Source organism: Carassius auratus, chromosome 24 (assembly GCF_003368295.1).
Source record: "Carassius auratus strain Wakin chromosome 24, ASM336829v1, whole genome shotgun sequence".
Lineage (NCBI taxonomy): Eukaryota > Metazoa > Chordata > Actinopteri > Cypriniformes > Cyprinidae > Carassius > Carassius auratus.
The window spans coordinates 18,714,937-18,741,278 of record NC_039266.1 but is presented as its reverse complement, the minus strand read 5'-3'; the positions used below and the strand labels follow the sequence as shown (position 1 = coordinate 18,741,278).

Genomic DNA, 26,342 nt, shown 5'->3' with positions numbered 1-26,342 from the left:
AAAGAAATGCAAGGAACTGAAAGTTAGTGTGGAATTAGAAACCAGATTGTCTTCTCACTCCTCGAACGGTACCTGTGTCTGTCGGGTCTCTGGTTTCATTTCCAAGCATCTGTCTTTCTGAGCTGGAGGTTCTGATGGCACCAGGCCTGATCTCAGAGCAGTACACCATATTGTTGGGTTTGAAGATCTTGCTGCGGTAGCCCAGAGGGTGGTATGACAAAGAATCTTCATCATCGTCATCACTAATAACTACCAGTTCAGCCTGGATTCCTTCATCTTCTTCATCTGATTCAACGTTCTGATAACCCATGAAGATCATGGTAACGGGTTCACCAGATTCCACCTCAGGAGGAAGGAAGCTCATAAAGTTGGCACTAGAGTCTTCCTTTTGATGCAGAGGGGAAAACCGTCCGAATCCCAGCCCGGAGTCTGCTGTTGGTGTTATCCGAAGCTGTTCCTCATACTCTTGTATGGGAGAAGATGCTGAGCTGATCCTGGTTACGCCGCTGTATTCACTATTAGCATATGATCCATTTTGAGCCAGTTGGTTGGTGCCCAAATACTGGTTGGTTTTAGTGGTTGGAATGTAAAGGGCTTCTCGTTTGGTAAAGTTCTCAGCCTGAAAGGGACTCTGGTTCTTGTTGGGCATCTGAAGGCCATGAAGGCTGATGTAGCCTCTTTCTGTCCTCTGAGGGGTTGTAGGTCGACTGAATGGGCTTGAAAACACTGCTTCGTGGTATTCCACATCTGCTGGGTCTTTCTTCTCTGAGGCTTTCATCAGAAGTTCCTCTACTTCAAGAGGGCTCATCTCATTCATGTCGTTTTGGGAGCCCTGTCCATCAGGTGCCAAGGCATAGACGGATTTATGCCCATCATCATAGACTTTGATGCCTTGGTGTTGGAGATCCAGAGGTGCGATGGTGGCGGTGGAAAGGATGTGACTCTCACCAGTGCGGAGATCTTTTTCCACACTGATCTTCATGGTGTGTGTAGCTGAAGGAAATAACAGTGTTAAACACAAACCAAATCAAGAGATTTAAAAAATATATATATTAAATATTAATATTAAATATTTATCAGTAGTTAAATGGTTTTGGAAATATTTTTTTTTTTTTACTATATTTACTAAGGCTGCATTTATTTGATAAAAAAAATACAGTAAAAACACTAATATTGTGCATTATTATTTTTATTATCATAACGCTTTACTCAAAAAGTAAATATTTTTAAATGCTATTTATTTCTGTGGTAAAGCTGAATTTTCAGCATCATTAATCCAGTCTTCAATGTTTCATGATCCTTCAGAAATGATGCTAAAATGCTGATTTGGTGCTCAAGAAACATTTCTTATTTATATCAGTGTTTTGCTGCTTAATATTTTTGTGAAAAACATTTTTTTTTTTTTTTCAGAAATTTCAAAAGAACAACATTTGCTAGGAATAACATTTTAACTGTTAGGTACTTGGTGGTGGAAATATTCTAGATAATATGATTAATATGAATAAAAACACATGGGCTCTAGCACATGGGCTCTAGTGGCTTATTGCTTTAATAAAAAATGTGTCATCTTGCAGTCTGTAGCTAGATACAATATCCTGTACAGCTGGTGATATTTTGATTATTGGGTCTCTTTCATAATTCTGTGTCATGCTCATAATTACAGTCATGAATAACATCTTATTATTATTTTTTTTTTCATTAAAAATGAAAACAGCATTTACATCCTTTGAATTACTATAATTACAGAAGTGGACAGTTCGATGACATGTTTACACTTTCTAAATATTTGTGGAATATTTCAAGTGCTCATTATATCATCAAATAGTTAACAGTGGTGTAAACAAGAGCCTTCGCTGTACCCCTTTTCTCCTGTTCTTCATCAGTTTCATGTTTTCCTGGCATGACACTTCTCCTCTTGGTTTTGGGGGTATAGGACTTTGGGACATCAGGTATGGCCGTGTAGATGTATTGGACTGGCTCTGTAATAAGCAATGTTTAGGTCTGTTGAGGAAGTTTCATGGGAAAGAATGCTGTACAAATAGCAATATAGCAAGAAAAAAGACGAATTTTCTTTACCTGGCCGGATATTTGCGTTTACTTCCTGCAGGGAAATACAGTAGTTTGTGCAGTAGCAAAAGCAGATTTGATGAAGAGATGAGAACAAAACCATACAAAACACACCAGATCACATATCACGCAAGCCGATCCCTTCCTCACAGCAGCAACTGGCATCAAACTATTTTATCTTGACGTCAATTTGAAACCGAGGGGCATCTTCACAGCATGCTGCATTGTAATGATTTCCCTTGTTCCCAACTCAAAAGCTGATCCAATTTAAGTGGCTCGCTGTTGTAATAAGCGGTAAGGAGTCTCCAGGCCTTTGAAAGTGAATACACAAGCAATACCTTTATGATGTCCTCTGGAGTTTTCTCCACCTCCTTCAGTTGCTTCAGAAGAATCTCCTCTTTCGCGGAAAGCTCCAGCTCTTGTGTCTCAAGAACCGCAATTTCCTGCTTTATTCTGCAAAAGATGCAGGTGATAATATTTATATATATTATTCATACACATATTAATTGATATTTTTTACTGATTGTTCAGTTGAGCTAAGTTATATTTGCATGAAATAATACAACACATTTTATTTTTTACTTATAAAAGCATAGTTCATCCATAAATGAAAATTCCGTCTTGATTTACTCAACCTCATATCGATCCAAACCTGTATGACTTTATTTACACTGCAGAGCACAAATACAACATCCACATACAATGAAAGTGAAAGGGGTGTAAAAACATTGGACACTACTGATTTTTGGTTGAATGGAAAACAAGTAATACTGAGAAATTTTACATTTTCAATGTATCTTCTTCAGTGTTTTACAAAAGAAAAAAAGTGACACAGGTTTAGAAGTTTAGAAGTAAACAGGTGAGTAAATGATGATGCAATTTTCAATTTAGAGTTGCCTGTGTGCAAACGATTTGAATTTATAAAGAGTTTCCAGAAATCCTGATTCAGACCCAGACCAACATGTTGGAAATTGATTATTATTCATGTATTATTTGTTTGCATACAAACACTTGATTTCAGAACAACACACAAAAAAAAGTGCTGCTTTCATCAAAGTCACTCTAATTGCACCTCCTTGTGTCATTTTTCAGTATTGTTCTATGATACCGAAAATGGAGTTTTAGAGTTTCAGAATGATTACCCTCATTTATGTTTTGTTTGGGGCCATGAACCTATACGTCAAGATTAGTACTTCCAGGAGATGACAAGCCTCCTCTGTCCTGGGATTGTGGGGATTCTCATCAAATTGCTTTTTCGCTCTTAATCCATCTGATTTCAACAGCAGCCATCATACTGTGGAGTATTTATCAAGAGAAAGCTCTTTGGAGATTTGAGTCCTTTAAGGCCTTCAAATCGATCTTAGGAGCTGCTGGAAAGCACACTTCCTTTCCATCCTAAATAAAGCTCCACAGGAAGAAATCAGACAGGGAGAGTGTCTCCCAGCACTGTATGAGAACTCTTATTATAAGTAAAAGTGTGGTTCTAGCTGAAAAAGATTTTTTTTCTCTCTCTCTGTTATTTTGTCCTTTTGTTGTATTAGTCATCCTTCCTGCTTCAGGTACGACCTCTTGCATAATGGTTGTTTTTTTCCAGACAAAGCTTGTTGTAAGTCAGCAGGCTCTCACTGCCAAGGCGGGTTGCGTAAGTGGACAGTTTATGTAATACTGTGAGTGAGGTCTGTCTGTCTAACCCTTGGCTAACACTGAAAGCCCATCACAGTGGTTAAACAAGAATAATCTTTCATTAAAGAGGAAGCTGTGAACCCTGCACACCATTAGTGATCAGAGTTTTTTTCCCTTTTCATTTGTGGAGATGTGAGAGTACCTGTCGATATTGCTCTGCAGGAGTTTCGTCTGCTGCTGGTTATCTTCAGTCTGGGCCTTCACAGATTCCTGCTCCTCTTCGCTCAGGGTGCTCAATCCGTCCATCAGCCATTGTTCCCGTAGAGTTTTTTTCTGTATGTTCGAGGAAGGCCATAGCATCTTGTGTCAGCCGGTTTATTTATTTACATTACAGTGTTGTAGATTAATAATAAATGACACCTTTACACATTACCTTACAAAATCACAAAATGCAAAAGCATTCTGCTGCAATAATTTAATGATCATATTAAATATGTTAGATATTTATTAGATATATGCTGGAAAGATATTATATATTTCAGTATTTTCAAACATGCATCAACTGTTCATCGATTAATATTTATTATTCTTTTAATAATAACATTTGTATTATTACATATTAGAATATATTTAATAACAATATATATTCTATGTCTATAAACATATATGCATGCATATGTATATATTATTTATACATAATATATTTGTAATATTATCATATCATATAAATAAAAAAAAAACTAATTCCATATACACATTCATATATTCCATATACAATTATAGAGAGAATATATGATTTTTTAATGATTTTTAGGTAATTTTTTATTATTATATTTTTTATATAATATATCACTTTTATATATTGTATTGTTATATTATGTATCCTGTGATATTGATATTAGGATACCAATATAATAGGATACATAATATAACAATACAATATATAACAATGATATATTATATTAAAATATAATTAAAAGAAATATATTAAAAGAAATGCATATGCAACTTTTTATGTTTTGATTCCACACTATTTTTGAATACATTATTTATAAATAATATATTTGTAATTTATTTTCAATAAGATTATACTGTTATTATAAAAATGTATATAAAGTAAATATATTAAATACTATTGCATGATATAAATTGTGTGTGTGTGTGTGTGTATTAAACAATAATTATAATTCTGTAAGTATCATAATTATTACTCATAATCAAAATATACCTTTAGATATTGTAGTTTTAATTTCTCTTCTTCAATATTTCTTCGTTTCTTTTCTATCTCCTCTCGAATTCTTCTTTTATCCTGTTGAGAAATCAGAGTCATCTTATGTGAAGTAAAAAAGACCCTAAACCTTTTTTCATTTCACCTTGACCCCCCGTGTTCTTTTGTTGTTTATTTTTCTATAAGTGGCTTTTAATGTCTTGCTATTAACACAAGCATGCATGCTAGAGAGAATTAATATAGTCTTTTTGAGAGGAAGGCTTTGCAGCATTATTTTTAACTCTCTAATAAACCGTGACTTCATGTATAATATGAACAGCTCAAAGGCTGAGTATGGACAGAAATAACACATAGACCGATTTCTCTATAAACACTCTTCAAGTGTTCTTTGATAGAAAACATATACTGACAGAAACCAACAAACTTTTAAAGCAGGTAAACATAGATGAATCTTTCGGATTTGTTGGATGGCCAGTAATGGTTGAGTGGTTCATATCATTAAGGTTGATGAAGTATCATGACTACACTGTTAAGAGAGATGCTTTTCCCTGATTTTAAGGTGATCAAGGTTACCAGACATAATTCAAATGCAAAATTCATATGTTATATACTGTACATGTTTCAGACAGGTTTTGTGAGCATCAACTTGACAACAATGACAAATAACAATGTATACAGTGATAATATTTCACTTGCCAATATAAAACCTCAATTGTCTTTTACACAAAACCAAAAAGAATACAAATCCAGCCTGATACTCACTGTTATAGCCTGCAGTCTCTCTCTCAGCAGGGTTTCTTCCTCCATAATGATCCTGACACAGAAAGAAAGAGAGAGGGTATAAACAACCTATTCTTGCTAACAACCTAGCGTCAATGTCTGTCTAGAAGACTAAGAACAGGTTGGTAACAAGCTGTGATTGGCACGTGTGGGTTGGCATGAGAGAAATTTTGGTAGGGGGTGACTTGACGGTGGGCGTCAGAGCTGGAAGAAAGAAAAGAAGTGCTGGTGGGGCTCTTCTTTCTGTGCCTGAAGGATAAATGTGAACATAAAATATGAAAGATGTACTGTATGTATGGTGTACACAAGTGTGTGTATTTGTGTGTGTGCTAGCTAACCATAACTGTCATAGCTGGCATGTCACTCTTTGACACTTCATGCACCAGATATATCCACATTGAGTGCTTTGTCTGGGACAGTGTAACATAATGTCTCATGTCAATAAATAATAGATAAAGAGCGCTGTTGCACAGACAGGACTAGCTGGGTCATTTCATTTCTACTTAACAGAAGAGGTTGTTAAGTGCTGTCAGCTCAAATAGTTTTCATGATGCCATGTATATAAAAGAAATAGTCATTTAAAAGTGAAGTGTGTAATTGACGCACCAAATGATAATAGTGGCACCCAATGGAGTTGCAATGATTTTTACATTTACATTTACAAAAATGGTACTTTTCTGTACAGTTGGTCTGTAGCAGATGTAGCCACTATGAAGTGTCTGAACAGACTGAAAATAATTTAATTCGAAACAATTTTCCATCAGAAATTGCTAGTAAAGTTCACAGAATGTATTAAATTCATTATTCAAATGGATAGGTTATCCAAAAATGAAATTTCTGTCATTAATTATTCACCCTCATGTTGTTCTAAATCCGTTCATTTTCAGAACACAATTAAGATATTTTTTGATGAAATTCGAGAGCTCTCTGACCCCTCATAGACAGCAATGCAACTATCACATTCAAGACCCAGAAAGGTAGCAAGGATATAGAAGTCCATCGGTGGTTCAACCGTAATTTTATGAAGTAAGGAGAATACTTTCTGTGTGCAAAGAAAATGTATTGCAAAGTTTACCACGGTGAAGACTGACATGGAAGAGAGGAAATTGTTTATTTTTGTTTTCTTCACGCACAAAAAGTATTTTATAACTTTGTAAAATTATGCTTGAACCAAACGATGTCCTGACTATGTTTCTGTGCCTTGACCATGGTAGGACCTTTGCTGTCTATGGAGGGTCAGAAAGCTCTTGGATTTCATCAACAATATCTTAATTCTTGTTTCGAAGACGAACGGCGGTCTTACGGGTTTTGAACGACATGAGGGTGAGTAAATAATGACAACACTTTCATTTTTTGGTTAAATATGCAGTCATTTAATGCATTTGCGAACACTACTGATGGTTTCCAAACAGGTTTCCCTATTGCCAATTATGTCTCTGCACATTAAAAGGGAAAACAACAAAGTATTTCAACGCTATCTCACGACCAATTCGTACGTATTTTACGAGGTGGCTTATTCGTACGAATTTGTATGACCTCACTCGTACAATTTTATACGACCCCAGTGATGGTTAGGTTTAGGGGCGGGGTTAGGTGTAGGTCATTCGTACAAATTCATACGAATTGTGCAACTCGTAAAATACGTACGATTTGGAAACAATCGTATGAATTTGTACGAGTGTGGTCATACGAATTCATTCGAATAAGCCACCTTGTGAAAAATGTACGAATTGCCGTGAGATCGGGTTGAGTATTTTCACATTAATTTCAGCTTTAAATCATTTTTGGTGCATGAAAAGCAAGTGTTGATCTGATTTATGAAGAAATGAAGCTGCATCAGAAACGTTAAAACATTACAGTGCTCTGTAAATATCTGCTTTGTACAATTGCCCAGTGCAGTATTGATGTCATATACCTCAAACTTCATTCAAGGCCATCTCTTGGACTTGCAGAGCAAATGTTGTTGGGGTAAGAATAACCCGCTAAAGACAGACCTCACCCCCCTTTGTACAGAAATAAATACATGGCCAGCAAGATATACACTCTGCTGTCACAGGTGGACTGCAAGGTTACATGGCATTCAAATTACGACATTTAGTTATGAAACACACGTGAATGACATAGCTCTCTGGGGCCAAGAACAGAATATGACGTATGAATGTGAACAAACAAAACAAAACAAAAACCGAGCAAACATTTCTTTCCCCTGATGTTGTCATATTTTCTATTGAACCAAGAAATTTGTGGCAATATGTTGTTATTTTATTTTAATCATGCATTCAATTGTTATTTATTATTAATCATTTCCACAATTTTCCATTTTACTTTGCATTGCTTAATGTAAAACTAAAGTAAAAAAAGTAATAATTATAAAGTTTACTTCCAACTTTTAGGTGGACACTAACATATAGGCTTCAAAGCCAACACATATGGAGAAAAAGTCACAGATGTAGATTTAAGAGGTCACATCTTTTGAAAAACATCAAACTGTCAATATTACAATCCATTGTAGCCTCGTCTGACAAGTAAAGGGTTGTGAAAAACAGTGGAGAGGCCATTGCAACATGCATGCTAAGCACTGTCACATGTGACCTTTGGTTAAAAGGTTGAGCTTGTTATGTCCATTTCTTAAACACAAACTGTTCTGAAGACATATGATGTCTTAGATCAGGTCCATCTGACAGCAAATGTGTACAGGCTGCACTGAGTGTAATAACGCCTGCTCAGATTGCACCCTTCTGCTCTGGTTAGTGACTGGGCACCTATCTAACAAATAGATCTACAAAAAAGCAAACAAGCACATGTTTTTGTGATCTCATGCCACTAGTGACCTTAACACGTACCATCAGTGTCTTATTTACCCTGCAGATTCCCAACGGAACCAGCAAGTCGCAAACAAAAATGACATTTCCCCTGATGACACTGGTGTTCGTGCTGATAGTGACCCATCATCTCTTTAAATGTCTTACCACTTAACAAGATGCCTTACTAATTTGAGGTGCAGCTTAATATGTCAGAGAGAGATGCATTTACCCACATTAGTGCATCAGGTTTTGTGAGAATGTGCACTCAGAGATGTCCTCACATACCCTTACACTTAAAAATTATTTTTATTTTATAAACTAAATAAATATATAAATAAAGACAAACAATAATTATTTTCTGCTTTGAATAACAAACACTTTAGATTGTATATTGGACATGCTACCATGATAATATTGTGTTTTACTGGACAAGAACAAGGAAAAGAATTACACTAACAATTAAAAGTTTAGACACTACTTATTTAACATTATCTTGGGGTAATATTTTCCAGCAATAAAAGCTGTGAATAAAAATTTTTATTATGTTTCGAAATTACACATTAATTTATCATTATTAATATCACCCCCCAAATGTTTTTTTTTTTCTTTGCTTTGATCACATATTTCCTATTGAAACAGGAAATTTGTGGAGAGACATATTCACATATTTATTATTCATAATTACTAAAATATATATATATATATATATATATATATATATATATATATATATATATATATATATATATATATATATATATATATATCCAGTTAAACTTAAGTAATTAAGGCTATTAAACAACAAATGAATGTATGGCATTTAAAAATAAAATAAAATAAATTAAAAGTCATTCTATAATGGATATTTAAAAACAAAAAAGTCAATTTTTGGGAATAGACTCAATGCCACCAAAGCTAACAAATATGGGCTTAAAGTCATAAATTTAAAATAAAATAAAATAATCCAGTCATTCTATAGTGAATATATGAAGAGTTCAGATGCAAAAACCTCTAAATGCCATCTGAAATTTTCATCTAAAATTAGGATTTTTATCAAGCTCCTATGCTTAGGTTGAGTCATTTTACTTCAATGGCAATGTGCAGGTCCTTTTCCAGGCTATTAAAGTGAAATAACTGAACATAAATATAGGAGCCTGAAAAAATTCCTAATTTTAGATGCAAATTTCAGATGGCATTTAGAGGTTTTTGCATCTGAACTCTTCATATATACAGTATACTTTTTCTAAAAGCAGTAAAAAATGTGTAATCATTAATTAAAGCATTTAGAACATTCAACCATTTAAAATAAAATAAAACAAAATAAAATAAAATAAAATAATCCATTTATTCTATAGTGTATATATATTTATAAGTTTTTCAATTTTTATAATTAAAGATTTTTTTCGATCATTATGTACGAACCTTAGAAATGCGTGACATTTTGACTAGTTGTGTACTTTGCACAATTAAACAAATAAACAAAACAGTATATTAATATGTTCATACTGTCACTCTTCTATAGTTCTACTACACTATAGTAATAGCGCTACAACAAATTTCCAATGAGACCAAGTAGTGTGACACAAGAGAATTATCATTCTAGTATAAAAACAGTCTACAGGCATGAGAGCTTCAGTTTCATTCGCAGTACAATAATGAGCTCACAGTCACAGTTAGATGTACTGTGGTCATACAGGGCAGGTCAGGGTATGGCTCCTTGCCTCAGAAGATATTTACCTGCTTTTAATCTGACCTCTTTCTCTGTCCTGCTGCTGTACCTACTCTAAAAATACCACACCGACCATGAACAATAATAGAGCTAAATACTTTGTGGATTATATGACTTCAAACTGCTTTGTTTAATTTTTAATGAAAGCTACACACGCTCCTTTAATTTTATAACTGCAGTGTTTAAAAAAATGCTCACAGGGAAGAGCTCATTGATGCAATAAATCTTAATAAATTATGCCTGTGAGTGGGTGGATATTATAAACACACGCGCTCACACACACTCACTCTCACATACACCCACATGTGCTTCTGCATATAAATGTCTCCTAGTTTAATGTTCCAAAGCACTCCAGATCCAAAGACTGGAACTCTAATTCCTGCATCCAGAATTCCGATGCATTATCATTCCTCTCTGCCTCAGTCAGCTCAGATTACAGCAGCTTGCCAGGGTTCAGATAGAGAGGGAATTAAGACGCCCAGTGTGGCGACAAACAGGAGAAGGTCATGCTGGTTAGTCCTGCCCACGCTGCTTCTCACTGCCAGGCCTGAGATGGGTGCTGCGGCAGAAAATAGCGTCCGTCTCACAGCTGGACTGTCAGCAGAGGCTGAACGCTGGCTGAGTTATGGGCAAACGCTGGCCCTCAGCCTAGCTTTATGGAATTATATATATATATATATATATATATATATATATATATATATATATATATATATATATATATATATATATATATATATATATATATATATATATATATATATACAGTACAGACCAAAAGTGGACACACCTTCTCATTCAAAAATGATCCTATTAAGAGTTTCTTTATTTTCTTTATCTTCACACTGAAGGCATCAAGGGCTATTTGAGCAAGAAGGAGAGAGATGGGGTGCTGTGCCAGATGACCTGGCCTCCACAGTCACCGGACCTGAACCCAATCGAGATGGTTTAGGGGTGAGCTGGACCGCAGACAGAAGGCAAAAGGGCCAACAAGTGCTAAGCATCTCTCGGGGAACTCCTTCAAGACTGTTGGAAGACCATTTCAGGTGACTACCTCTTGAAGCTCATCAAGAGAATGCCAAGAGTCTGCAAAGCAGTAATCAAAGCAAAAGGTGGTTACTTTGAAGAACCTAGAATATGACATACAGTATTGTTCAAAATAATAGCAGTACAATGTGACTAACCAGAATAATCAAGGTTTTTCGTATATTTTTTTATTGCTACGTGGCAAACAAGTTACCAGTAGGTTCAGTAGATTCTCAGAAAACAAATGAGACCCAGCATTCATGATGTGCACGCTCTTAAGGCTGTGCAATTGGGCAATTAGTTGAATTAGTTGAAAGGGATGTGTTCAAAAAAATAGCAGTGTGGCATTCAATCACTGAGGTCATCAATTTTGTGAAGAAACAGGTGTGAATCAGGTGGCCCCTATTTAAGGATGAAGCCAACACTTGTTGAACATGCATTTGAAAGCTGAGGAAAATGGGTCGTTCAAGACATTGTTCAGAAGAACAGCGTACTTTGATTAAAAAGTTGATTAGAGAGGGGAAAACCTATAAAGAGGTGCAAAAAATGATCAGCTGTTCAGCTAAAATGATCTCCAATGCCTTAAAATGGAGAGCAAAACCAGAGAGACGTGGAAGAAAACGGAAGACAACCATCAAAATGGATAGAAGAATAACCAGAATGGCAAAGGCTCAGCCAATGATCACCTCCAGGATGATCAAAGACAGTCTGGAGTTACCTGTAAGTACTGTGACAGTTAGAAGACGTCTGTGTGAAGCTAATCTATTTTCAAGAATCCCCCGCAAAGTCCCTCTGTTAAAAAAAAGGCATGTGCAGAAGAGGTTACAATTTGCCAAAGAACACATCAAGTGGCCTAAAGAGAAATGGAGGAACATTTTGTGGACTGATGAGAGTAAAATTGTTCTTTTTGGGTCCAAGGGCCACAGGCAGTTTGTGAGACGACCCCCAAACTCTGAATTCAAGCCACAGTACACAGTGAAGACAGTGAAGCATGGAGGTGCAAAAATCATGATATGGGCATGTTTCTCCTACTATGGTGTTGGGCCTATTTATCGCATACCAGGGATCATGGATCAGTTTGCATATGTTAAAATACTTGAAGAGGTCATGTTGCCCTATGCTGAAGAGGACATGCCCTTGAAATGGTTGTTTCAACAAGACAATGACCCAAAACACACTAGTAAACGGGCAAAGTCTTGGTTCCAAACCAACAAAATTAATGTTATGGAGTGGCCAGCCCAATCTCCAGACCTTAATCCAATTGAGAACTTGTGGGGTGATATCAAAAATGCTGTTTCTGAAGCAAAACCAAGAAATGTGAATGAATTGTGGAATGTTGTTAAAGAATCATGGAGTGGAATAACAGCTGAGAGGTGCCACAAGTTGGTTGACTCCATGCCACACAGATGTCAAGCAGTTTTAAAAAACTGTGGTCATACAACTAAATATTAGTTTAGTGATTCACAGGATTGCTAAATCCCAGAAAAAAAAAAGTTTGTACAAAATAGTTTTGAGTTTGTACAGAAAAAGGTAGACACTGCTATTTTTTTGAACACACCCCTTTCAACTAATTGCCCAATTGCACAGCCTTAAGAGCGTGCATATCATGAATGCTGGGTCTTGTTTGTTTTCTGACAATCTACTGAACCTACTGGTAACTTGTTTGCCACGTAGCAATAAAAAATATACTAAAAACCTTGATTATTCTGGTTAGTCACATTGTACTGCTATTATTTTGAACAATACTGTATTTTCTGTTGTTTCACACTTTTTTATGTATATAATTCCATATATAATTCCACATGTGTTAATTCATATTTTTGATGCCTTCAGTGTGAATCTGCAATTTTCATAGTCATGAAAATAAAGAAAACTCTTTGAATGAGAAGGTGTGTCCAAACTGGTCTGTACTGTACTGATAATGTTTATGGATAATCAAAATAATCAATAATAAAAATGAGTTTAATTATAATTCGAATGTTTTTCAGATATTAAATATTTTATGACTTATCTTATGATCTTCAGCTGGGGGTGCTCCGATCACGATCAGCCGATCGTTAATGCGCATCTCGTCAGTAAAGCCGGTTTTCTAATCAGCGGTAAATTCCATCAGGTGCGTGATTTCACATAGAGCAGCTGTTACTACACAGAGCCGTTGTTAACTGAGAAGATGCGCAAATCCATGTTCATTTTCAGCATTTATTTGCGCATCTTCTCAATTAACAACGGCAATGGAGAACCGGCTTTACTGACGAGATTTGTGCATAACGATCGGCACAGCCCTAATTTTCAGATATTCATTTTAATCATGTTAATTTTAGAAAGACATTTACAGAATATGATCTGTTAAATTAAATTAATATAAATATAATTTATGACCTTTTAACATACAAAATTGTATTCACTATAGATAACTCCTTTATATATTTATTTTAATTATAATAATATTCATTTTCATTACTCTTTTTTTTTTACATTTTCATTAAAATATATATATTTTTTAATCAGAAATGTCTATAGTATATATAATTTGAATAGATGTATATTATTATTTTTTTTCTTTTCTTTTCTTTTCATTTCTTTTTTTCTAAAGTTGCCTATATAAATTTCTTGATGTATCATTTTATTAATTTTGACAACTTTTGCTTTTAAAATTCTATAATATTACTGGGTTTTACATGACCATGGGATCTCTGTATACACTATGTAATGAATTTATTGAATTAATGTATTTATGAATATGGTAATCATTATGTTTATCCATGTTAAATCCATGCTATTTATTACACCACTACCATATCTAAAAACCAGTGTAAATCCATAGTATTTTGTAATTAGGGAAATACCATAAAATATTATATGACAAAACTATGACAATGGCTGTTAGACACTATAGACAGCAAATTATATACTCCATCGCATTCACAGTACCATTTAAATTCCAAGGTATGTAAGTATAGTAAAAAAAAAAGTAATACCATGATATATATTACCATCAGTAATTACACAGCAACTTCAAAATCTGAAACGCAATAACTCAAAAATGTCCTAATCCTGCTGTAATCACAGCAAACAGACAGACGGACAGATCAGAGATCAAAGGTTTCACGGTGCATGATAACACTGACCAAACAACCTCATGTCTGACAGAGACGGACAGCTAGTAATCTCCAGTCTCTAATCTAATAATCTAATTTCTAATGGTTTAACAGTCACTGAAGCCCAAAGTGTTTGGAAAACAGAATTCATCTGCCCACTTCCTGTTTCAAAGCTTTCCTAAGTAATGACAGTAGGTGTTATTTGAGGAACTATTTAGAAAAACCCTGAGATGTGCATTAGTTTTCAATAATTTGACAGTCTGATACCAATTATTCCGCTTACACCACAGGCACGTGTGTGATTACCTCAAGTCATCAAACAAGAACTACTTCCTTACTTCCAAACTGCTGTCAATATTTCTAAACTATGTTGCAATTCAAAAAGAATATGGTAAAATGAAATTCAGTATAATTTAGTCAACATATCTGAAACGAAATCAAAGCTCTGCAGTATTAAAAGTATTACACAGCTCTCTGGAATACTTGATTCTGATTGGAAAATTGCAATCTTCTGCTGTCAAATATTTTGTATAATGACCGTTAAGCATTAATACTGGTCCAGGTTACTTATTTTCTCTCACAAACCCTGACATATTACCCTAACAAATGGTTTAAATTTGATGTGTTTAATAGATTTGTCAGTTGTTGCTATTTACTAACATGTTTTGCTAAATAATAATAATTACTTCGTGCCATTACAAATTTTAAAAAGGTCTATTGATTAGAGACATTTTGTGGCTTTATTGATATTAATTTTACCTTTCAGCTTAAAAATATAGGTAAGAAATATAAAAGATATTTCTGATGTAAATTAGTACTGACTTCAGTACGTTTTCATGAATTTTTGTGAATAGTGAAATTCTATTTAATTTAATTTTTTTTTTTAAATATTAATGTCTGTAAAAGTAATTATAATTGTATTACTTTTTAAGATTATTATTAGTTTTTATGATTTTTTCTTTTTAAAATACCCAAATATGACCATATTTTACTTGGATAGCAATTTGAGGGAATGTAATAGTAATCGCGCACATGTTTTAGTAGATCGAAGGAACAAATTAGTTCTGTAAATCATGTACAGTTAGTTTTTTATGTCATGTGTCGTGCTCCATATTAATTCATATGTACACCATTTTAAAAATACTCAAATGAGACTGCTGGAACATAAATAACATAACATAATGTAACATAAATATAAAATAAATAAAGAAAAAAAATGTTTTTGAGTGTACATAGCCTTTCTCCCATATTACACTGGTCTCTTTATTTTTACATAATAAAATAATTTCAACTGCAATAATATGTATTTTAGTATTTATTTATAATAATAATTTTGTAACTAGCCCCATAATGAGACAAATAATTCACAATCAATCAGTTATCACAAAATAACCCACTCCGCTTCATGTTTGGGTCCTGATCACTGTCAGTATTTTATTTTTTAATTTAATGACCAGTTGACTAAACATTATAATCACTTAAACACTTTCAGAAACCCATCGGATTAAAAATCAAGAATGTATAAAATGAGATACACAAGTATCAAACTTGTATAGAAGCAGTGTGCTAGAATAATCACATGCAGTCTGATTCAGAAATGTGGGTGGAAGACAGAAGCACAGCCTCTCTCTCCTCTCTTGTGATTAACTGTGTGTGTACCGTTCACAGGTACGAGCCTTTACAAGACTTCCTGTCACTCGCTGCGGTCATCTGAAAGAGAGGGGGTGTCCCCGGTGAGGGTGATGCCATCGCAATGACGCAGTAAGCCTCCTGACACACAATAACAAACTGACCGTCTAAAAGTCAGACCCCATTAAATCAGGCTTTACGCATCTTCTGTCATCTAGTCAGGACGGCGGGAATAAAGGCAGCAGGCTTAAAGGAATTAAAAGCCTATAAATCACTGACACAACAACTGCATACTTACTTTCATTAAAGCATGACTGTACAACATGATTGAACTAACCGGTTAACCAAGCAGCACAAGTCGTCCAAGTACTATCAGATTTTTAAGTGGCAAGCAGATAATATTGTCACATTAAGCTGAATGACATTAAACAGACGAGAAACACAAAGGGAACGACACTCACCGTTTGCCTTCTGCTGATGCTTTTAGTTGGGATGTGCTGACCACAATTCAGTCCGTTCATTCCAGCATGGTTGCATGTGTGTATAACGAGTGTGTGTGTGTGTCCAAGTGCAGTTCCTGTAGGTTGAGAGTTGATCCTGTGTTACCATTCACTGGCAGGCTGCCCCACTCTCTCTCTCTCTTTAACTCTCCGATCCTCTCGCTTTCTGTCATGCTATCACTCTCTCTTTCCCCCTCCTTTTCTTTGTCCTCTCTCTCTTTCTGCTCTCAGGCTTTCAGAGCTGAGCTGCTCTACCATGTGTTAGCCCACGTACAACTGCAACACAATGTGCCTACTCACACACACAAGCACACACGCACCTAGAAAAGCTGTTGTTTCCCTGAGACGAACATGCTGACACACAATTGGCTAAATTACTCTCCAAAAGTAGTAAAAAAACAAAACAAAGAAAAAACGGCACAAAGGGTTCGCAAACACTCTTGGGTTTTTATCTAGGGCTTTGTCAAGTGTGTGTGTGTGTTAGTGTTTTTTTTTTTTTTTTTTTCTATATCCTTCTCACTTTCATGTCACAGTAGTGTTATGCATATAACCAAATTTCAATTTACGGCAGATGTTTAAACTAGGCACATTTTGTTGTGAAGAAAAATCATTGTAAAACATATTTTGCACTGTTTAAACACAAAATATTTGTGCATCCTGAAATTTATGCGTTGGAAATGTGAATGATACCTATCACTATATGTGTGTGAGACTGTGTGCTAGAATATTTTTTAGCTATTTGAATTACAATATTCATCTTGTGTACAGTTCAAGGGAAAAGCTCAAATAACCTTATATTTAAGGAGCTGTATCTAGGGACCAGAATATCACAGATCACCATAGCAACCACCAGGACAACCTAGCAACTACATAGAAACACTTTAGCCACTTTAACCAGTGAATTGAACCATATCTGGGAAGCAAGATACCATGAATATCATTCGTTGTAGCCATCACCATAGCAACTGCTTAGCAACACCCTGGCAACCACCCAATTATGTTGCTGTGCAGTTGCAACATGCCAGTGTGTTCTAGTGTGTAGCTTGCAGCAACTCAGAACTTCCTAGTAACTGCATAGCAATGTGTAAAAAATGGTTGTTCTGAGAGGTTGCTAGGATGTTGCTAAAGCAAACATAGAACATCCTAATCCTGACATCCTAGCAATGTGCCATAAAACAGTCAAAACAGTTTACCAACAGTATAGCAACACCCTGGCAACCACCCACTATGTTGCTATGTGAGTTCTAGTGTGTTCTGATTGTTCTGTGCAGTTACAATTATGTTCTATGTGGTTGGTAGGATGTTGCTATGCAGTTGCTAAGTGCAAAAACAATCACTGACAATGACCTAGTAACTGCATATCAAATGTGCATAATCATCTAGCAACCATATAGCAACATCCTGGCAACCACCATACTATGTTGCTATGTGGCGACTCTTTTAAGTTCATTGCTATGCAGTTATTAGGATGATCTCAGTCGTTGCTAGGGTGTTGCTAAAGAGATCACTTTGAACATCCTAGTCCCGACATCCTAGCAATATGGCCAAAAACAGTCAAAACATCCTAGCAACTGAATAACAACACCTTGGCAACCATCAAACCTTTTTACTAAGCAATTGCTAGTGTTTTGATTGTTCTATGCAGTTGATGGTATGTTCTATGTGATTGCTAGGGTGTTGAAAACACCGAAAACAACCACTGAGAATGCCCTATTAACTGAATATCAATGTGCTTAAACAGACAGAACACATTAGCAACCACATAGCAACATCCTGGAAACCACCAGACTATGTTGCTATGTGGTGACCGTTTTTTAGGACATTATGCAGTTACTAGGGTGTTCTAACTAGCCCGGAACGCGATCATGAAGGGACAGATGGTTTGATTAATTGGTGTGCTAGGACTAGGGTATTCTAAGTGATCGCTTTAGCAACACCGTAGCAACCACTTAAAACATCCTAGTAACTGCACAGCAGTGTGCTTACAAACTATCACTTTGTAGCAGCATAGTTGGGTGGTTAACAGTGTGTTGCTATGTGGTTGCTAAGGTGTTCTGAATGTTTCAGCACATTGCTGTGCAGTTGCTAGGATGTTCTAAGGGGTTGCTAAGGTGATATATGATATTTCAGTCCCTAGATATGCTGTTCTTGGAGAGTTGTCTATTTGCTCCAGGTAGTCTATGTGAATCCCCAAGAACATTATTGTTGTAATTAACTTGATGAGCTCAGAACTCATTATTTTTTTTATTGCTCTGCCACCCCCCGGCATGAATCCTGTTTCTCATTATTGCCCTAATTAATCAAATCACACATTGTAGTTGATGTGTGTTAATTCATGCAGCATTTGGGAAATTAAAACTAACTAACCTTTGATGATCAAAAATATAACTGATGCACTGTTCATCTGGCCCCATGGATTTATTGATCAGATGTAAATGTGAGCTAGATTTTGTGATCTACTGTGTTGTGCGGCACGTGCTTTCACTCTACATTCACGAATCAGCAGCCTGGAGCTTGTACAAAAGTGTCCATGGCAACGGGCTGAACCCATGCCAAGTTATTTGGTCCTAGTGTGCTAAAGATAGATGCACAGCACACGGGAAAGTCTGCACTGCATGAGATTCCTAAACAATCAGCATCTGTACCTCTTACTGTAAAAACACTACACTAACAGACACCTATGCTAAAGAAACCACTTAATAGAGGAGATCAGTTCCTACTGACAACCCACGGTATAGTGATAGTAACTGAATATTTTCAATTGTATTTTATATCTAAAATGGTACTCCTAGGTTCTTTGTGTTAGCCATACATACAAAAACGTGCTGTGGGTTGTGCCATAGTGCAGTGATGGTGTAGGATGGTAAAACTATTGTATTTCGAAAAGAATATCAATAATACTACCATGGTACATGGTCCAAAATATCATTGTATTAGCACACTACCATGCCCCAAAAAACTGTGATAGTAGTGCATTAAAGATTGCCATGTTATTTATATTCCAGTATATTTCCAAGTGTAGTCCTATAGCTCAAAGAGTACCATAGTATTACTAGATTCTAAAAGTTTGTTATTATCACAGTACCATGAACAAAAAACATAGAAATACTATGGTATGTTTTTAAGTGATAAAAGTGAACTTCAGTGTTGTTTTGATGCACTTTGATATTTAAATGGGTACCGTACGATTGCCGTATTTATTTACCATGGTATTTACATGGTACTACAGTAAGGTACTTCAGATTATACCAGAATGATTACCATAGTCATACACCATGGTATTCAAAATGGTACTTCTAAGTACCATTGTATAGTGATGGTGAAGGATGGTAATACTATTGTACTTTAAAATACACCATGGTACTTAAGTGACATGACATTCAGCCAAGTATGGTGACCCATACTCAGAATTTGTGCTCTGCATTTAACCCATCCAGAGCGCACACACACAGCAGTGAACACACACCCGGAGCACTGGGCAGCCATTTATGCTGCGGCACCCTGGGAGCAGTTTGGGGTTCGGTGCCTTGCTCAAGGGCACCTAAGTCGTGTTATTGCCGGCCCAAGAGTCGAACCCACAACCCTAAGGTTAGGAGTCAAACTCTCTAACCACTAATCCACGTACTTCCAAGAATATCAGAGTGTGGTTGTGTCCCCTTGATGCGTGTGTGACATCATCTCTAAAAATCATTATACTGTTGTATAGGATATTGATTTACAACAATCATCTTTAGTAATGCACTCTCTCTCACACACATACAGACACACATCAAGGGGACAGCTTGCAGAGTGAACACAAAAAACTGGGACATTACTGCAGGCTACGCCTCATACAACACCCTCGCAGCCTGCCACATTCCCGCTGGCCCTCTAATGAACGGAAACCCAGGGCGGATCTGTCACCAGAACACTGTCCTGTGCAGCCTGGAAATGGTGGAGCCAAGCAGCCTACACACAGTCTGTCACACAGGGGAGGAGAGCAGAAGAAATCTAAACATGTAAAATAACACTGTACTTCCATTTGAACAGCTGTGAGAAACGCAGAACTTTTATGAATCTGTCCGTTCCAGATGCAGCTGTGATGTTGAGAATGTAGTTCGGCTGGACCCACAGAATGAAAGCCTGATGTCTTTTATGCAAAAGTCAATATCTGTTTGTTGGCTCAGACAACCCTTCAAGAGGGGAAAAGAGAAAGAGAGATCAGTAAAGTCTTTTGTGAATGACAGATACATTTAAATGGTACTTTGAGTTGATTATTACAATTTCAAATAGACCTTTTCTATTTGAATACATGCAAATATGTAATATATTCCTGTGAATTTTCATCTTTATTATTCCAGTCTTTACTGTCCTGCAGAAATCATTCTAATATGTTGATCTGGAGCTCAAAAATGTGAAATAGAAAGACTATAAATATTATGCATCTTTACTGTCACTTTTTATTATTTTGGTTATTCAGTGCATCCTTGCTGAATAAAATATGTATTTTTAAATAATTCAAAAATGTAGTATGTAGAATTCACTGTGCAACCAATTATTCAGTAATTCTTTTGGGAGATCTGCTTACAGTCAGAGCTCGAGCTGGTGTAAGTGTGTTTATAGTGTGAAACACTTGAATCCATGCATGTGGCTGTGAAAGAGAATGAACAGAAGACAGAGTTAACCTTTACTGTTAGACATTCAGATCAATACATTTATAAACCATGTTCTATTAATTAATTTATCTCTGTCTTATTTTAAATGCTTTCAGGCTGAAAGTTATCTGAGATTCTAAACATAAGTACCTTTCGGTTTAGCACATTTATTTTTCAGCTGGTTATACTAACACGCTCTTTAAATAACAAAGAAAAAACATTGCGCCAGACTTTAGACCAGGTCTGAGTTGGTCTATGGCGCAGTCTATTTTCAGCTACTTAAAATAACATTGCGCCAGCAATGCGCCTGAACACACCTCTTTTTAGACCAGCACGCCGATGGGCGCACAAATGAGCACAAATGCATTTGCTAATTAAACGACGTGGAGCTGGACAGGAAAATGCGAGTGCGGGTGTATGATAGGGCCCACAGTTGCAATCGAATTGTACACGCGAGAACCTCTGAGTCACAATGGCATGTGAGCATATAAAGTTTGATAAATATTCCTTATACTGTTTAGGATGTTTATGACCCTACAAAGCTCCAGCTGACAGCTGTAGCCGTTTTTTTTATACAGGTAGGCTACTGTTGCCATGGCAGCCAAAAAACAAAACAAAAAAATGCAGTTAGAGCAGAGGAAGCCTTTCATTTCTATGTCTTTACAGAAGTAAAGGGAGTTTGAGTAAAATGTGAATGGTGCTGCCTCGCCGCATGCTGTGGATGGGGGCCAGGTAAATTTTAGAAAAAAAAGCGCATTGGAAATATTTAGGCTGATAGGAAACGTCCTATATAGACCTATACAGACACCCCCCAAAAAAAGTCAGGCAGATGTACATGCAGACGTCAAATAGATGTCTCCTTGATGTTAATGTGCGTTCTTGTAATTTAGCCTATACTTAAACCATTAATATCAATGTATGGGAAAATAAATGCTTCAGCCTAGCTTCTTCACAGGAAATGATGACTATAACAATCCCCCACCTGTGCTGGATTTACTGACTTGGCTTTGTTTGTCTGTGGTGGGATTTGAGGGCTGAAGGCCTGCATTTCTGCCCATGTAATGACTGGATCAAAGGTTTGTAGAGGGAAGTGAATCTCTGGCAAGCAGTCTATAACATTCTCCAGCCTGATATGAGCATTCCTCCTGCGTGAAATCAGCTGGCCAGCTGTCAGATCGAGTCTATTCTTGATCAGAGATTGAGAGGCCTGCCCATGACACTTTTAAACTGTTTAAACACATTTGTTTATTCAGTCTTAATATCCATACATCTTTATATCCACTTGTTATTTGAGCTGTGTTTTTAAGCATTATAAAAATGTCACAGACTATTGGATTATCATGCATTATATATTTTTTATTCAGGATTAAAAATTGGGCTTTGCATTTAATTGCCTAATAATAATAAAAAACTTCAAAGTAAGGTTATAATTCTTAGTGGAATATATATATATATATATATATATATATATATATATATATATATATATATATATATATATATATATAAACTAAATTTGTCTTAAAATTTTATATAAAATATTTATATTTGGGGAAGCAGGGGGCTTGTTACAATCCTAGTGAATTTCTTCTTTATGAACTGAAATATTCTCTTATACAGACAGGGCTGATATCTTGCTGTGTATCTGTAGTGAGCACCAGCCACCAGCAGATGACAGGAAACTCAACTGATCCTCTTCACCCATCGGATTGTGAGATAAAAAACTAAAATTCCAATGCAGAAAATAGACATGATGTACTAACTCATGAATGTATTTCATGAAATGCCTGTACATTTGTATATGTTTCATTTAGAAACTGCATTATTTTGCTTCTTGCTTGAATCCATCATTCGTTAACTTCTAATTTTATTTTCCCACTACTTTCCTTTCCATGGCAGATACAGAATAGCAACAGTACAACCTCATGTTCTGTCTAAAGTGGTCAGGATTCTCCTGACTGTCCCCTAATCAGACACACAACAAGACAAAAAAATTATAATAACAAATAGACGGCATAATAAAGAAGTTGAGAGAAAAAAGGAAAAAAACTGTCCAAGAGGTCAAGTTTTGGGTGCTTGGGGCTTGTCCGTTTAGCTCCTGCTGGTAGATGCTGTACTACACGCTCTGCTGATTAAAAATTGTTTATAAACTGTGTATTTTGGCTAGATATATTCTATTGCTTGTTATTACATGCAACATACACTATATAGCCCTAATATTTTCTTATAGTACATTAGCACACTGTTAAAATGTCTGGGTAGTGAGATTTGTTTTTGAAAGTAGTCTCTGCATTTATTTTTATCAAGAATACAGATATATTATTACAATTTCAAATTGATCTTTTCAATTTTAATATATTTTCAAATGAAATTCATTCCTGCGATGCAAGGCTGAATTTTCAGCAGATGTTATTCAAGTCTTCAGCATCGCATAATCCTTTATAAATCATTTTAATATGTGGTCTAATGTTCTAATATGTTCTAAAGTGTTGTGCTGAAATATTTTAAAAGACAAAATATATTTCTTAAAAAAAAATCTTACTTACTTTTAAATTTTATGTTTTACCTTTTATTTTTCTTTGAGATTATCTAGATCTCACTTATGAAGGTTGTGGGACTATGCTGCCTTATTGTTTGCATGTTATTTTTATGAAAAAAAAAGCTATAGTATAATACTTTTATAAGAAGTGTTAGTAGTTAATACAGAATGATTGTTCAAGCTAGTGTGCCACTTTCATCTTCATAAACTGAATGGAATAGCACGGTGCTAGAGAGAACATTGTGGCAATTAGCTTCATAGCTCACTGCCCTGCTAATCGTGCAACACATTGTATAAAAACTCTTTATGTATATATTTATGTGAGAATACAGGTGAGTCTAGTGCTCCAAACAGCAAGTGTGACAAAAAGAAATGTAAAATGAATCTGACAATCTATGGAAAATGACTCTGTTTCCTATAATTTGTCATGAGGTGAGCCATAAGTTCCCAGAAGTTTTTTTTTTTTTTTTGCTCAAGAGTTGCACTTGAATTTCTCAGAGTTCCAAGTTACATTTGATTTCAGTATCAAATTTGTCAGCTGTTTCTCCTAAGGTTCCTTTTATAAATTTATGTATGCACTGATGTTAATATTCTGGTAAAATTTATGCTATTTTGTCAGTAAGTAAATTTAAAATGCTAGCCTAAAACTGCTAAAATCTACAAGTGAATTTCCGTGTCACAAGATTATAATCTACACTATAAAATGAATATTTCATTAAGCATTGATACTGTGCATCCCTAGAAGAAATAAAATTCAAACAGCCAATACCATTTTCATCTATAAACAGAAAAATATGCATTCATGCACTTTGGCCGTTGGTGTTTTGGGGGCCTGAAAATGTTCATTTATAAAAAATGGGTTACAAAGTTCATGTTTTTGTAAAGTATACCATTAATTGTCTCTGTGTATATTCTGAAAATGTGACTTTGGCAAAACAGTGACATCACATGCATTAAGTGACAGTCTATAAGTGTGCGCAAGTTTCTTTACAAAAAACTGTGGTTTAGTCATTTGTGTGGATCCATGTGACCTGGGATTGGTTTGACAAAGTCAAAAAAGCTAGAATATTCAAAACACAAAACATTTCAAAAACACTGAGGAGAAACTTTTTGTAGTATATCATTGTCTGAAGTTATTGTCATACAGTAAGAGTAAATGGTTTAATATGGATGGAAGTCATAATTTGGTCTTGGAAAAAATTGATTGTGAAATATTTGATTTGTACTGAAGGCAAATCTGAGCCCACTTTGTGAAATTGTTGAGAACTCCTAAGGAGACACATGTGAGATTACTGGGGTCTCTCTTTAGTTGTGCAGCACAGAATTAAGGCTTGTGGTCAGTTAAATGAGCGATCATCAGACACCTTCATCATTGTAAACATTCCTCCTCCATTACACAAGTCATGTCTCTTCGGATGTCAGTTTGTGTTTTAGTCACACAACCACCCACAGATATGAGGCTGAGCAAATGCATCTGTTTTTTAACGATTCGATTGTAGGCTGCTAACAAACAGCTTTTACCTCCCATGAGAATCACACTGAAAACCTTCAGTGTCTGCTCTGAAAGCAAATCTATCTATAGATGAGCAGAAAGAGATAGACAGCTTTTGTGGCGTTTATTAAAATAAAGCAAAAATAAATAAATAAAATAAATGACATAAATTTGCATAGTTATACTTAATTACATAATTATTAATTCAGAGTCAGTTCAAGGTTGCATAAAATCCGCATCAATGCAGACTTTGTATAGCCTACAACAAAACTGGAATAATCCAGAAACAACCAAAAACAAATCCAGGTCAGGAGTTACAATTATTTCTAACATTTAAACCTTTGCTAGACAGAAAGCGCAAGAAAAGTATTGGATATTAAATATGATTTAATCATTGATCAATGATCTTCTTCAAGCACTTACATGCTGTTTATTTCTCTCAGGATCCAGAAATAATGAAAACTCTTCTGAAAGGTTGCTGTCATGATGACAATCATGAAGCCATGGTTTAACGTTTGATGCCATGGCAGTGAAGGTAAAACTGGCAAAATATCACTCCAAAAAATAATAAAAATTTCATATCTTGTCATATGTGACCCAGTTTGAGTGCTGCAGTGAGTGTGTTTTGTCTAAAAACAACAGATCCTTTCCTGGCTGCATAAACATATTTTTGTGACAGCAGTTTTTTTTGAGGAACATTTCATTATTGTTTAAGATTAGAATAGACATAATTTTCTTCCACAATGCTTACCAGTTCTGCAGTAAAAATTTTAATTATTGAATTATTATTTCACTTCATAAAACATTTCAAAGTTAACATGAAATCAAAATCATTCCTATTTACATAAAAACATATGGCTGGTCTTATTGTGCATGATTCATCAGAGCAAAAAAAAAAAAATTCTAATTAAATATTGTAAATATTAAATGTGTTGGCAATGCCATTTTATGTTGACTTAAATTGCATAATCATTTAAATGCCAAACTCTTACATTTTCCACATTTTCTCGATTCTTATTTCCAGTAATGGAATGCATTCCATTGGCTTGTTTTACTGCCAGTGAGCTTTTTATTAATAAAACGCCAGCTTGCCCGTGACACATCAGGGGCCATTCATGAAAAATTCAGAGGTGTTTAGGATGACATGATCCACAGAACACATCTCATCAATCTGCCAGCAGCCTGTAGTTAAA

The 26,342-nt window shown here is 35.4% G+C and overlaps 1 protein-coding gene and 1 long non-coding RNA gene across 3 annotated transcripts in view; one reads left to right on the top strand and one right to left on the bottom strand.

Moving 5' to 3' along the window:
* Positions 1-16,867, bottom strand: part of palmdb (palmdelphin b) — a 30,437-nt gene extending 13,570 nt beyond the window's left edge. The window contains exons 1-8 of one of the 2 annotated variants that reach the window (XM_026201435.1): positions 16,446-16,867; positions 5,681-5,732; positions 4,919-4,999; positions 3,893-4,023; positions 2,406-2,520; positions 2,077-2,101; positions 1,860-1,979; positions 73-993 (exon numbers count right to left, since the gene is read on the bottom strand). In XM_026201435.1, the coding sequence (XP_026057220.1) occupies positions 73-993; positions 1,860-1,979; positions 2,077-2,101; positions 2,406-2,520; positions 3,893-4,023; positions 4,919-4,999; positions 5,681-5,725 (1,438 nt within the window). In that variant the 5' untranslated portion in view covers positions 5,726-5,732; positions 16,446-16,867. The remainder of the gene's footprint in view (positions 1-72; positions 994-1,859; positions 1,980-2,076; positions 2,102-2,405; positions 2,521-3,892; positions 4,024-4,918; positions 5,000-5,680; positions 5,733-16,445) is intronic. The other variant, XM_026201432.1, reaches the window with a different exon arrangement.
* On the top strand, positions 15,348-20,936 carry LOC113042519 (uncharacterized). The gene is made up of 3 exons (XR_003275587.1): positions 15,348-16,116; positions 20,247-20,482; positions 20,555-20,936. It is a non-coding gene; the product is annotated as an uncharacterized LOC113042519 (long non-coding RNA).
* Positions 20,937-26,342: the final 5,406 nt, after the last annotated feature.